At 36.2% G+C, this 12,051-nt stretch overlaps 3 protein-coding genes and 1 long non-coding RNA gene across 4 annotated transcripts; 3 read left to right on the forward strand and 1 right to left on the reverse strand.

The window, feature by feature from the left end:
* The first annotated feature begins 1,316 nt into the window (after nt 1-1,316).
* Nucleotides 1,317-1,865, forward strand: LOC149268424 (uncharacterized). The gene is made up of 2 exons (XR_016270326.1): nt 1,317-1,604; nt 1,672-1,865. It is a non-coding gene; the product is annotated as an uncharacterized LOC149268424 (long non-coding RNA).
* Nucleotides 1,866-4,247: 2,382 nt separating this feature from the next.
* Nucleotides 4,248-4,759, reverse strand: LOC108615302 (small ubiquitin-related modifier 2-A). Its single transcript, XM_018009700.2, has one exon. It carries the CDS (start codon nt 4,621-4,623, stop codon nt 4,309-4,311), a length of 315 nt encoding a protein of 104 aa, XP_017865189.1. The 5' UTR covers nt 4,624-4,759; the 3' UTR covers nt 4,248-4,308.
* A 1,241-nt stretch (nt 4,760-6,000) lies between these two features.
* Jheh3 (Juvenile hormone epoxide hydrolase 3) lies at nt 6,001-8,309 on the forward strand. Its single transcript, XM_018009686.2, has 3 exons — nt 6,001-6,527; nt 7,215-7,419; nt 7,494-8,309. Exons 1-3 carry the CDS (start codon nt 6,127-6,129, stop codon nt 8,283-8,285), a joined length of 1,398 nt encoding a protein of 465 aa, XP_017865175.1. The 5' UTR covers nt 6,001-6,126; the 3' UTR covers nt 8,286-8,309.
* A 657-nt stretch (nt 8,310-8,966) lies between these two features.
* On the forward strand, nt 8,967-11,181 carry Jheh2 (Juvenile hormone epoxide hydrolase 2). The gene is made up of 4 exons (XM_018009687.2): nt 8,967-9,567; nt 9,708-9,907; nt 10,038-10,236; nt 10,305-11,181. The coding sequence occupies exons 1-4, from the start codon at nt 9,361-9,363 to the stop codon at nt 11,091-11,093; spliced, it is 1,395 nt and encodes a 464-aa protein (XP_017865176.1). The 5' UTR covers nt 8,967-9,360; the 3' UTR covers nt 11,094-11,181.
* Nucleotides 11,182-12,051: the final 870 nt, after the last annotated feature.

Raw genomic sequence — 12,051 nt, forward strand, 5'->3', positions numbered from 1 at the left:
GCGCTTATATAGCTCAGCCAAGAAGCTATCAATTGCAGCCGCTCAGAGCTCAAAGCTCTTATCAATCGAGTGCTTCCCCTTCGGGTAATTCCTCTTTCTGGCTTCACTTGACTTCGCTTGGCTTGGCTTGGCTTTTGTTTGCCTTCCATTAAATTTTATTTTTCTTACATTCAGTTTTTTATTTGTATTTCATATTATATATATGACGAATATTTTTGTCTGTGTGTATTATATATGACAATTTTTTTGCTCTTCAAATTTATTGAAACATTTTATTCGCATTTTATGCAGCCTCAAAAACTGCAAATAACATTTGTCTTTAATAATTGGCTTTAAATTATGACAGTTTATTTCGTTCGATATATTTATTGTTCGATTTTGATGCATGCTCTTACAATATAAAGAGAGTATATTAGTTTGTGGCAAAGTGAAGTTGAAGAGCTGGAATTATTATATACGATATACCTTCTTAGTTTTAGGAATGACAGTTATTATCATACATATATATATTATTATCATATATATATTATTTTTATACATATATTATATTATTATATTATATATTATTATATAGCCTCGTTATAGAATCATAGCGTGGTATATGAACGACTACAAGTTATCCTAGATAACACTTTATATACATACATTGCAAAGATTTATGAATATGTATGTTTTTCATGGAAACAGCAAGACTAGATATATGATGTTATAGACTTTATAGTCAATGACAATGGCTTCCAGTGGTTTCTATCCATACACATATACATGCATATGTACTATATAAATAAATGTATATGTATATATGTTTATATCTATCGATTTTGGCTTAACGAACAGGCATTAGGAAGTCCCTTAAGTTCCCCTGTTTTATTAAGCACACATTGATTTATGAGATTATGAATAAAAAACATTTTCATACCCATTGAAAATGGGAGCTCAGGGTAAAGTGGTTTTATGAAAATGTATGTGACAGTTGGAAGGAGGCGTGGCAGACGTATTATATATACATATATTATATATCTTTATAGGAATATATACCTTGAACGGACTGACTAAACTGAGTCTATATAATTTTTTCCGGTTGACCATCGAATCTTCCGTCAGTCGGTCGTCCATCTGTATATCTATATGACTATCCGTCAGATCTTTCATTCTGTCATCTGTCCAATATCAAACTGTTCTGCTTCTTATAACTGAGTCCATCTCCCGAATATTCTTTAAGAGGTTTGAAAAGTTTCTGGTTAAAAGCAAACCCAACTTAGATTGAAGTCTTAAAGGGAGCATAGCATGATTGGACTACCATTCTTTTACAGTATTCCGGGTATTTGCTAGTCGGGCAGTATTTCACCTGTTTTTTTCATAACTTGCGTTTGGCCTTATCAACAACAGCAGCCGCAGCTGATAATGGCAAACAGCATGAATAAAATATTGAATAAATATTGTGCAGTTTTTTTCTCTCAATTTAAATGTTTTTGCAAATAACAAAAATTGATTCAGTCGAAAAAGCGAGCGAATCAACTGAGCACAAAAGAAACATAAATAAAATGCGCCTGCAATTCATTTACATTCATATTATTGTCATACTATTGGCTCTGCTGTGCGGGGTGAGTGTGTGTGCATGAAACGAGGCTTTACTGTATCTATAGCTGTGTTTATTGTTTTCACCTGCAGCACCTGAGCATCGGCCAGGTTGATGATGACGATGTGGGCGCTGATGGCACAAAACGACCTGAAAAACAAGAGTTTCCTGTGTGGAATGATGCGAATAGCGAATGGATTGATCGAGATAATTGAATATTAATTAGATAAATAATATTTAATATATGTCAAATGCGTAAAGCTATTTTAGCGTGAAAGTAGATAAATTTAACTATTTTATTCAATTGGCAAGGAACTCAAAACTTTTTCACTAAGGTTGTGAAAAGTTGATAGAAAAAAAAAGTATATGGAGTATGCAGAATATATAGAGTATAAAGAGTATATAAATATAGAGTATATAGAGTATATACAGCATATAGAAAGTCTAGAGAGCATATGGAGTATATATATTACATATATGTATATATATATAAAATGTAATCTATAGAATATAAATATAAAAAATATATAGATTATACAGAATATATATATACAGGATATATAGATGTGGTGGAGTCTATAGAACACAGAGAGTATATAGATATCTAGTGGAGTTTATTTTTTTTTTTTTTTATATTTTTAACCGAATTCTAGAAACATTTACAAGCAAGTCGAATTCTGCTTAAGCCCTGGGAAGAGAAGTTCATGAAGTGAATCATAAAAATCCGAATAAACTTAGCTTTCCTGTTGATAATCTAAACTTATTTTTATATATTCTCCAAATTCTTAAAATTTAACAAACCTAATATGCATTTTATATACGAAGCTCACAGATCTCTATAGCTTTCCCTAACATAAGTTCCCTAGTTTTGGGATAAATTCAATAAAGCCTAAAGTTAGGCAACAGAAAGTGTAAAAACTATGATTTATTTAGCTATAAACTAAGTTTATATTACCCTTTATATACATATATATATACCGACGGTTCGCGGACTCTAACTGCCCTACTCATTCACTCTAATCGATTTATACATAAAGTTAGTCGCCTCTATTTCAACTTTACACCCTATAAAAGAAATTGTCATGTCAAAAATCAATTGCCAGCGGTTCAATGCACCACGATTGCTCGTCACCATCGTCGACGTCGTCGTCGTCGTCGTCGTGGTGGTGGTGCGTGCCAAGCTCATGATAATTGCGGCCATTACACGAGGCGGTTCCGGAAACTATGTGTACTCAAAGTACCTAACTTTTATATAGTCCTAGATACAAAACGTGCACAGGAAAAAAGAAATCACAAATCAACAAAAGGGCTGCTGGTAGGATATACACGACTAGGCAGATGCGCTGTAAATGATGAGAAATATGAATATGAATATGAATATGAATATGAATATGAATATGAATATGAATATGAATATGAATATGAATATGAATATGAATATGAATATGAATATGAATATGAATATGAATATGAATATGAATATGAATATGAATATGAATATGAATATGAATATGAATATGATATGAATATGAATATGAATATGAATATGAATATGAATATGAATATGAATATGAATATGATATGATATGAATATGAATATGAATATGATATGAATATGAATATGAATATGAATATGAATATGAATATGAATATGAATATGAATATGAATATGAATATGAATATGAATATGAATATGAATATGAATATGAATATGAATATGAATATGAATATGAATATGAATATGAATATGAATTTGAATATGAATATGAATATGAATATGAATATGAATATGAATATGAATATGAATATGAATGTGTATATGAATATGAATATGAATATGAAGGGCTCAGTGGGAAAACCTTTGGAACAGTTCCAGTTTTAGTTCCAGCTCTATATTTTTGTTGTAGAACAAATATCTCAGGGAGGAAGACTTACTAAAATATTATTATTTAAACTCTAACTGCAATGATAAAAATTGTTACACTTCGAATCATTTAACTGTTTTAGCACCACTTTGTGCAGGGTATTTAAAAACCAAAAACAAAAGCAGAAAACAGAAAAAAAAAAGCTCTGGGTAGCACTCTATAAAACGCTGCAAACAAATTACTTAACCCCAAGAGGCCATCGCCAGGCCTCAGCCAAGACTAAGCCAGGACTCAGCCAGCCGTGCGGCCCCATTCAATGCGGCAATTAAATGATTTCTCGAGGTTCGACTCGAGATTGGGCGCATGTAAATATCATCAACGAGAATATCTGCGCAACTCATTTGACACGCTGCCAAGTGCCAAGCGCCCCACTTCGATTTGGGCGTTCGACACGCAAAGTGGGCGTGGCCCCTCCCAAAAGAAATGAATCAGGAAAAGTCTTTGCTGCAATGCATCGGCCTAATTGCGTTAATTTTACTCGAAATGTTGCATTGTTTGTGCATGTGGCTGCCACGCCCCTCGATTGAAGGTGGGCGGTGGGAGTGCCTTGCATGTTTGTGAGCACTTCTGTGACGTTGGCACTCCTGGGCAACGCCAGTGCATGTCGACGACATAATTGTTGGCCCAATATAGGGAAAATTATATGCCAAGACGGCGCCTGGAATACCCTGACCCTAGCATACCCTAACTCCATGGGAAGGCTTCGCCCGGCCAGAGTTCATTGACATTATCGCAGTGCAAAAGACTTTTTATCAATTTGTTGCTATTGCTGCTGCTGCCGTTTGTTTATAAACATATTTGCTATCAAATCGATAGATCCAATGCGCGCACCGGAGCATCGCCCGCTTCGGATGGGCGCTTCATCTGCACATCCATAACATCTTCATCCTCCAGTTCCAACGAATTGGCCGTCTCGCTGTCACTGATTTGCTCGCCGTCGAAGGATAGCATGGCCATATCCTTGGCCAGGCCCATTTGCGAGCAATACGCATCCTTCAGCTTGCCCAGCGGCATCAGACGGCGAATGCGAAAGAGGACAACGCCGCGATCAGCCGATTGCATCTTCAGCGTTATATGCGGACAACGGCTATGCAGCTCAGCATCATCGCCCATCGTCATAGAGTCGTATGTAGAAATTTTCTTAAAATTTGTTTGCTTCGCTATCGTATACTCAGAGTTTGACAGAAATTTGGTTATCCGAAAATCCTCAACACGTGGCCTACTCTAACAATGTTTGCCAGTGTTTGAGGCCACATCAGCAACAGAGAGAAGCGGAAACTAGGTAATAAATACGTTTGAATATGTTCAATGATGATAAGATAGCGATAAGCAGGTACTCTCCAACTAGCTGTGGACGACATATCTCTTCAAAGTTCCTAGAGCCAATGACATTGTAAAATGTAAGCTACAGTGGATACATTTCAGGAAATTCGGAGTAGAATTAACGACTGTTAATTATTCATTTATCTCAAAAGGCTTCATAAAATATTTTTGAGCATACATATACATATATGGCCAAGCTTTCGAGTTTATAATATATTTTTTATATTCATAGATATTTTACTATTTTTAGTTAGTTTTTAGTTTTTTATTAATATATTTTGAATATAATATTAAAATTACATAATTATATATATATATATATATATATATATATATATATATATATATATATATATATATATATATATATATATATTATAACAAGTGCAAAATTGCTTTTTTTATTAAAACTGAAAAAATAAATAAAATAAAAAAAATAATAAACTACTCAATATTCTTGAATCAAATTAAAATCATTATTAAGATGTGCCAATTGCAAATAATTTTAAATCATTTGTATAAATTGTCACTTAAGGTAAAATCTTAGGTTTTTGTAATTAACTTGAAAACGAACACTTACTTAAAATTATATTTAGCACCAATTATAGAGCTAATCAAGTGCTAGAAGATTCGCTATTCGTCAAAATAATAAAATGTTTTGGTATTTATTTTACTAAAAATATATATTTATATTGCATATATAATAATATAATTTTTTTTTTTTAATAAGAAAGTAATTAATATTTCATTCAGATTGTATAAATATATATGTATGTATATGTATATCTGATATAATAAATGAAAAAGTTTTTTTTTTCATATTGAAAATTTTATATTTAATATTAATATATTTTTTATAAATTATATCGTCATGATATGATATGATGACATGATGATAAGTTTAAAATACAATCGATAAAATGACGTAATATTGCATCTATACGCTAGCTGCAAATATATTCTATAATGTCGTTCTACCTCGTATACCCATAGAGAACATATTTGTCGATTCTCATCGCTCAATTGAAATTCTCAGTGCGCCCCATTGTACGCCGAGGCCCACTATCATATCATTTATTTATATATGTATAATACTTACTTCTCGTATATCAATAAATTTCGTAGGTGCGTATATATAGTATAGCTTAGCACTGGCTACGTTGCCATAGCATGGGTCCAATCGTCAGTTGGTTTACGTCGGGCCGTGAGAGCAGTCGTGCATACTCGATGAGACCGACGCCTATCTCATTAAGATTTTCGTCATTAGCAGATAAAAAATAAAAAAGAATATTGAAAATTATGAAGTGCTTAGTTATATTTGGACTGATTGTGGCCATTTTTGCTAGCATTGCGGGCTATGGTTATCTAGTATTCACAGACCTGACACGTCCACTACCCCGGCCAGCGTTTAAAGACGACACGTATTGGGGACCTGGAGATGGCAAGAACTATAAGCCGGATACGAAGATCTATGACTTTGTTGTGGATGTGCCGAAAGCGGAAATTCAGGATTTGAGACAGCAACTTAATCGCACCTTGAGACTAGCCGAACCACTCGAAGGCATTGCATTTGAGTATGGATTTAATACAAATGCTTTGGCTCAGTTTGTCGAATATTGGCGAGACAAATATCTAACCAAATGGAATCAGAGACAAGACTATCTCAACTCACTGAAGCAGTACAAAACTGAGATACAGGGGTAAGCATGTAGCTCTAATTTAGAAAGTGATAATCAATATATGTATATATACATACATCTATATAATAATATATATGTAATTTATAACAACATCGCATATGTAGAGCAAATAAATCAACACAACTTAAAGAAAGCGGAAAAAGTTGCTCCAATACATGTATATTATACGATCTTAAGAGTAAATGTGTGTGCGTTCATAGAAATCTACATTTATTTTCTTTCCGCAACCATAAATTACTCTCTCCATAAAACACTCAAGCTCAAAATATGATTTTTATATATGTAAGCGTAGCAAACATTAAAGTTGGTTACAGTACTTCGCTCTCAGAAGGATGTAAAAAGCAACGAAAATAAAAAAATTATGTACAAATACATTGCATTCACTTCGAGAAAGAGAGCTGTGAGCGTTAACAAATGAGTGTTATATTGGAAGAGAGGCCTTCCCAATCGCATTAATTCTTCGGGCTTTTAAAAGCTGTTGACTACACGAGAGAGCAATAGGAAATCAAATTTGAAGTGGGGTGGAATTTTGTGAGTGTCTCTCTGCATTTATATTCATGTGTGCATGGTCAAGCTCAACTTAGACTATTGATGTATTTGTAACATGTGTTTGTTTATATATTAAAGAGAGAATTTCCCTTCATTAAGTGTGTGACACTCACTCATACTTTTCTCTTATCTGCACAGCTTAAATATTCACTTCATTCACGAACGCGTGTCCGAGGAGGTGGCTGAGAAGAAGCATGTCTATCCGCTGCTGTTGCTCCATGGCTGGCCGGGATCGGTGCGGGAATTCTATGATTTTATACCCATGCTGGTCAAGGATCAAAATATAAGTGATTATGCCTTTGATGTGGTAGCGCCTTCACTTGTTGGCTACGGCTGGTCGGATGTAAGTATAAGAGAAATGTATACTTTCAATATATACATACATATGCATTACTATATATCTCTTATCCCATCTAGGCCGCCACCCGTGTGGGCTTCAATGCCGCTGAAATGGCCACAGTGATGCGCAATCTGATGCTGAGATTAGGTCACAAGAAGTTCTTTGTTCAGGGCGGCGATTGGGGCAGCATTATCGGCAGCAATCTGGCCACACTCTATCCGGAAAATGTGCTCGGCTATCATTCCAATATGTGTGTGTTGAACACTCCACTATCCATTCTGAAGGGCATCTACACCCATTACTATCCCGAGAAGGTGCTTCGGTCACGCATGTTCTACGATCATCATGTGGGCATTTGGGAGAAGTATCAGGATCTGTTGGTTGAAAGTGGATATTTCCATATACAGGCCACCAAACCGGATACAATTGGAGCGGCGCTCGACTCCAGTCCCGTGGCACTGGCCGCCTACATACTCGAAAAGTTCCAGACCTGCACGAGTCCGAGCTTAAAGCAGGACTTTGGTGCCATAGTCACGATCTTTGGCCTAGAGGCTGTGCTCGATAATCTGATGATCTATTATCTGAATAATGCGGCCACAACTGCCGCACGTTTCTATGCAGAGAATACATCGAAGACGTATCGCGATCTTCAGCTGGATCGTGTGCAAACGGATGTTCCCATGGGTTGTTGTCGCTTCAGATTCGATTTGCCCTCTGCATCCGAGTGGCAGCTGAAGGATAAGTTCACCAACATAAAGCATAACATGTATTTCCAGCATGGCAGTCATTTTGCGGCCATGGAAATGCCATCCATGTTATTTAATGATTTTAATGAATTTGTTAAAAAAATTGGACTACATACCGACTAAAATTGCCAAAAAATTTATAAACTACAGCTGACTTTTAAAATCAATAAAAACAAAATTTAGCTCTAATAAATATCATAAGTGATCGTCTTTTTCTTTTCAAATTGCGCGGGTTTTGTACAAGTTCATCATTTGCTACTTTCCAACACTTATACTGCTCTTTGCAATGTGATTTTGTTGCTCTAGCTACTTACTCATAGCATATTGTACTTTTAACTCTCGTTATCGTTATTTTGTTTTGCTTATTCTCTTTGCTCAAGTTTAAGATTACCAATTGTCGGGCTACTTTGTCATGCTCGCAATGCATAACTGTTGTCGCCCTAGGGAGGAGAGAATGAATTTATATAGACGCTAATCGAAAAATAAAATGCATGTAAATCAAAAGGGATTCCCCTGGAGAAAGTATCGACTGTTACAAAATAAAGCAAAACTTTAAGGGAGCTCGTAACTGTATAAATTTGTGTCTTAGTTAATTATGCATAATATACACGTATGTACATGTGTTTTTCGTGTCAGCTTCGGTTCACGATAAGCACGACTGTCACCAGCTGGATTTGCTTTCCGATCTTTGTGTTTGTATACCATGTGTGTGTAAGTATGTGACAAAGAGAAACGCCGATCAAGAGAGCAACTACGTTGCTTGCAATAGCAATAGAACACTTATAATTGCTCAGTGCAGTAATCCATGTGAAAGCTTCTAAATTTAAATTGAATATACGTATTGATATATACGATTGAATATTTATAAAAATATTTATATTTTGTGTTTTCTTATTAAAAAAAATTATTTTACCTTGCTTGCAATATTTTGAGTCACATACAGCTTTGGTGTTCTTTATTATCGTGCAGCGCTGTAAAACCATTAAATGGCAAATTTTTGCTCATTCTTTTTCGTCTCTCAATCGTGATATTTGTTTGTGGTTTCCTCTACTACACATTTTTTGCAGCTGCAAGCAGACCGGTCTCCGCTTGTGTGTTTCTCAGCGCTTCGCCAGTTTCTTTTGCGAAGCGAAAGCGGACGGTTGTGTTTAGCTATTGGGATCGGGTAGTCTCAGTATTAGAAAAAAGAATAATTAAAATGCCATCTGCAGCGTCGACCACAGTGCGCATACTGATCGGTGGCCTAACGCTTCTAGTTGCTGTAGGCTACAAGAATTACCGCGATTTAGGTGCGCCCGGCAAGCTTCCCAATTTGGATAATAATGAGTATTGGGGACCCCAACTCAAGGGCGCATATCAGGAGAATAAAGCCATTAAGCCGTACGACATAAGTGTGGCCCCTGAGGTGGGTCAGAAGTCACATTTAATATATACATACATATATATTATATACATAATTATATGCTTATATAATAATACTTAATTTGTCTTGTCACTAATATTCGTCGTTTATTCAAATTTTCCTTCTTTTCTGCATCTTTACAGCTTATTGCCGATTTGAAGACGCAGCTGGAACGCCCGCTCAAAGTTCATGACCCGCTAGAAGGCATTGGCTTTGAATACGGTTTCAATTCCAATGAGTTGAAAAAGGTGGTGAAATATTGGCGTGACGACTATTTGCCCAACTGGAACAAACGTGAGGAGTTCCTTAAGAAATTCCAGCATTTCCAGACCGAAATTCAAGGGTAAGTTGCATGAAAACACACATGCACAAACACATACACACACACACACACACACAAACGTATGCATTCATACATATTTATATATAATTTTGTATGCCATTTTGGATTATGTTAATTTGTATATTTATAGTTTAAAGATTCATTTTATACATGCGAAACCAACTAATGCGAAGGCCAAAAAGGTGGTGCCCTTGCTCCTGATGCACGGCTGGCCGGGAACAGTGCGTGAATTCTATGATTTCATTCCATTGCTGACCAAGGGTAGCGATAAGAGTGAATACGTGTTCGAGGTGATAGCGCCCAGTTTGCCGGGCTATGGCTGGTCGCAGGTAAACAGCAGGATAAATACTATCTTAAATTTAAGCTTAGCTGAGCTCGCTTTTATCTATAATTGCAGGGAGCTTCTCGACCTGGCATGGGCGTCGCCCAGGTGGCCGTGATCATGCGTAATCTGATGCTGCGTCTGGGTTTTGATAAGTTCCTCATTCAGGGCGGCGACTGGGGCAGCACAATTGGTAGCAATCTGGCTACCCTATTCCCAGAGAACACGCTCGGCTTCCACTCCAATATGTGCAACAACAATAGTCCCATGGGCCATCTACGTATGCTGCTTTCCTCCATCATACCATCGTTTTACATTGACAGCCAATATGCGCAATACTATGGGGGCATTGGCAAGATCTTCATAACGCTTTTGGAGGAATTTGGCTATGCGCATATACAGGCCACCAAGCCGGATACCATTGGCGCCGCATTGACGCATAATCCCGTTGGCCTGGCTGCCTATATCCTGGAGAAATTCTCCACGTGGACCAATCCGGCGTATAAGAACTTGAAGGACGGCGGTCTAACCAAGCACTTCACGTACGATCAGCTGCTGGATAATATAATGATCTACTATGTGACCAACTCGATAACCACATCCGTGCGTTTGTATTCCGAGTCGATGGGCAAGGCCCAACAAGACCTGAATGTGGAAAGTGTGCCCGTCAAGGCGCCCGTTGCCTGTGCACGATTTGCTCATGAAATCTTCCATGTGCCCGACTCGGTGCTGGCCAATAAGTTCCCGAATCTGATACAGAGCACCCATTATCCGGACGGTGGACACTTCCCGGCATTCCAGGTGCCCGAGCAACTCTACGCAGACTTTGTGTCCTTTGTTCAAAAAGCTCTGAAATCTAATTGATTATATTGATTAATGTTGTACTTTTAAAATGCGGCACAGGGAATGAATAAAACTATTTGTTGTTTATATTTTGTATAAAAAAGACTATGGATTATTTATTTATCAATGCTAAAGAGGTCTCAAATGGGATAGTTGAAAACCATATAAATACACACAATTGTCTACAGCATAACAATAAGTTCTCAATAAGCTCACACGCACACACATACATGTAAGCAAACACATATATTTGTTTCCAATACTTAAACACAGTTTCGTATGACATAAAGGCCGGGCATATGCGACATATGTATGCGCTGTAATAATATTGTTTATATATGGATGAAGAGCTGGAGTAAAAGAGGTTTTTTTGCATACAGTATAAGTACTCTTATATATGGTTATGGTCAGACAAAAAGCTCATAGCTATGTGACACAAGGGCAAAGCTCATAGCTATAAAGGACTGAAGAAGGGCAAAGACATACATACACATGTGCATATGCATATCAGTTGAGTTTGAGCAGTTATTTTTAGCACGCAGCTTATACTATTATAGTGTGTAAGTTACGTATTCTTATACACTTATACGTATACCGGATTGAGGGCAGGCAGGCAGAAAGCTCACAGTTATGTAATTCATAAGGGCGATATCGATTTAAAAATTGGCATAAAAGGGAAATTTCGAAATTTGTGAACAAAGTTTAACTAAAATGGTTAAGTTTACGTTTATTTAAATTTTATTTAAATATATAGGATTTCTTTATAATTTATAACTTTAGCATTAACATATACATTAACCTTATAATTATAGACATTAGTGCCAATTAATTTAATTGAAGCTGTTCTCATTTAATAATTATGCATTTCTTTTCACCCCCCTTTGAGTTATACTAAATCATTAGTTTAAGCACCTGTTTCAACCAATTTTAAATGCCCTTTACGCCTTGACCAGCGCACAGCTGTGTTGCCAATAACCCA

Source organism: Drosophila arizonae, chromosome 5 (genome assembly GCF_054131065.1).
Source record: "Drosophila arizonae isolate 15081-1271.41 chromosome 5, UAZ_ARI_1.0, whole genome shotgun sequence".
NCBI classification, from domain to species: domain Eukaryota; kingdom Metazoa; phylum Arthropoda; class Insecta; order Diptera; family Drosophilidae; genus Drosophila; species Drosophila arizonae.

Coding starts and splice junctions, on each gene's coding strand:
- Jheh3 (XM_018009686.2), top strand. CDS start 6,127: ATGAAGTGCTTAGTTATATTTGGACTGATTGTGGCCATTTTTGCTAGC. Junction 6,528..7,214: donor TACAAAACTGAGATACAGGG/GTAAGCATGTAG, acceptor TTATCTGCACAG/CTTAAATATTCACTTCATTC. Junction 7,420..7,493: donor TTGGCTACGGCTGGTCGGAT/GTAAGTATAAGA, acceptor TATCCCATCTAG/GCCGCCACCCGTGTGGGCTT.
- Jheh2 (XM_018009687.2), top strand. CDS start 9,361: ATGCCATCTGCAGCGTCGACCACAGTGCGCATACTGATCGGTGGCCTA. Junction 9,908..10,037: donor TTCCAGACCGAAATTCAAGG/GTAAGTTGCATG, acceptor GTATATTTATAG/TTTAAAGATTCATTTTATAC. Junction 10,237..10,304: donor CGGGCTATGGCTGGTCGCAG/GTAAACAGCAGG, acceptor CTATAATTGCAG/GGAGCTTCTCGACCTGGCAT.
- LOC108615302 (XM_018009700.2), bottom strand. CDS start 4,623: ATGACGATGGGCGATGATGCTGAGCTGCATAGCCGTTGTCCGCATATA.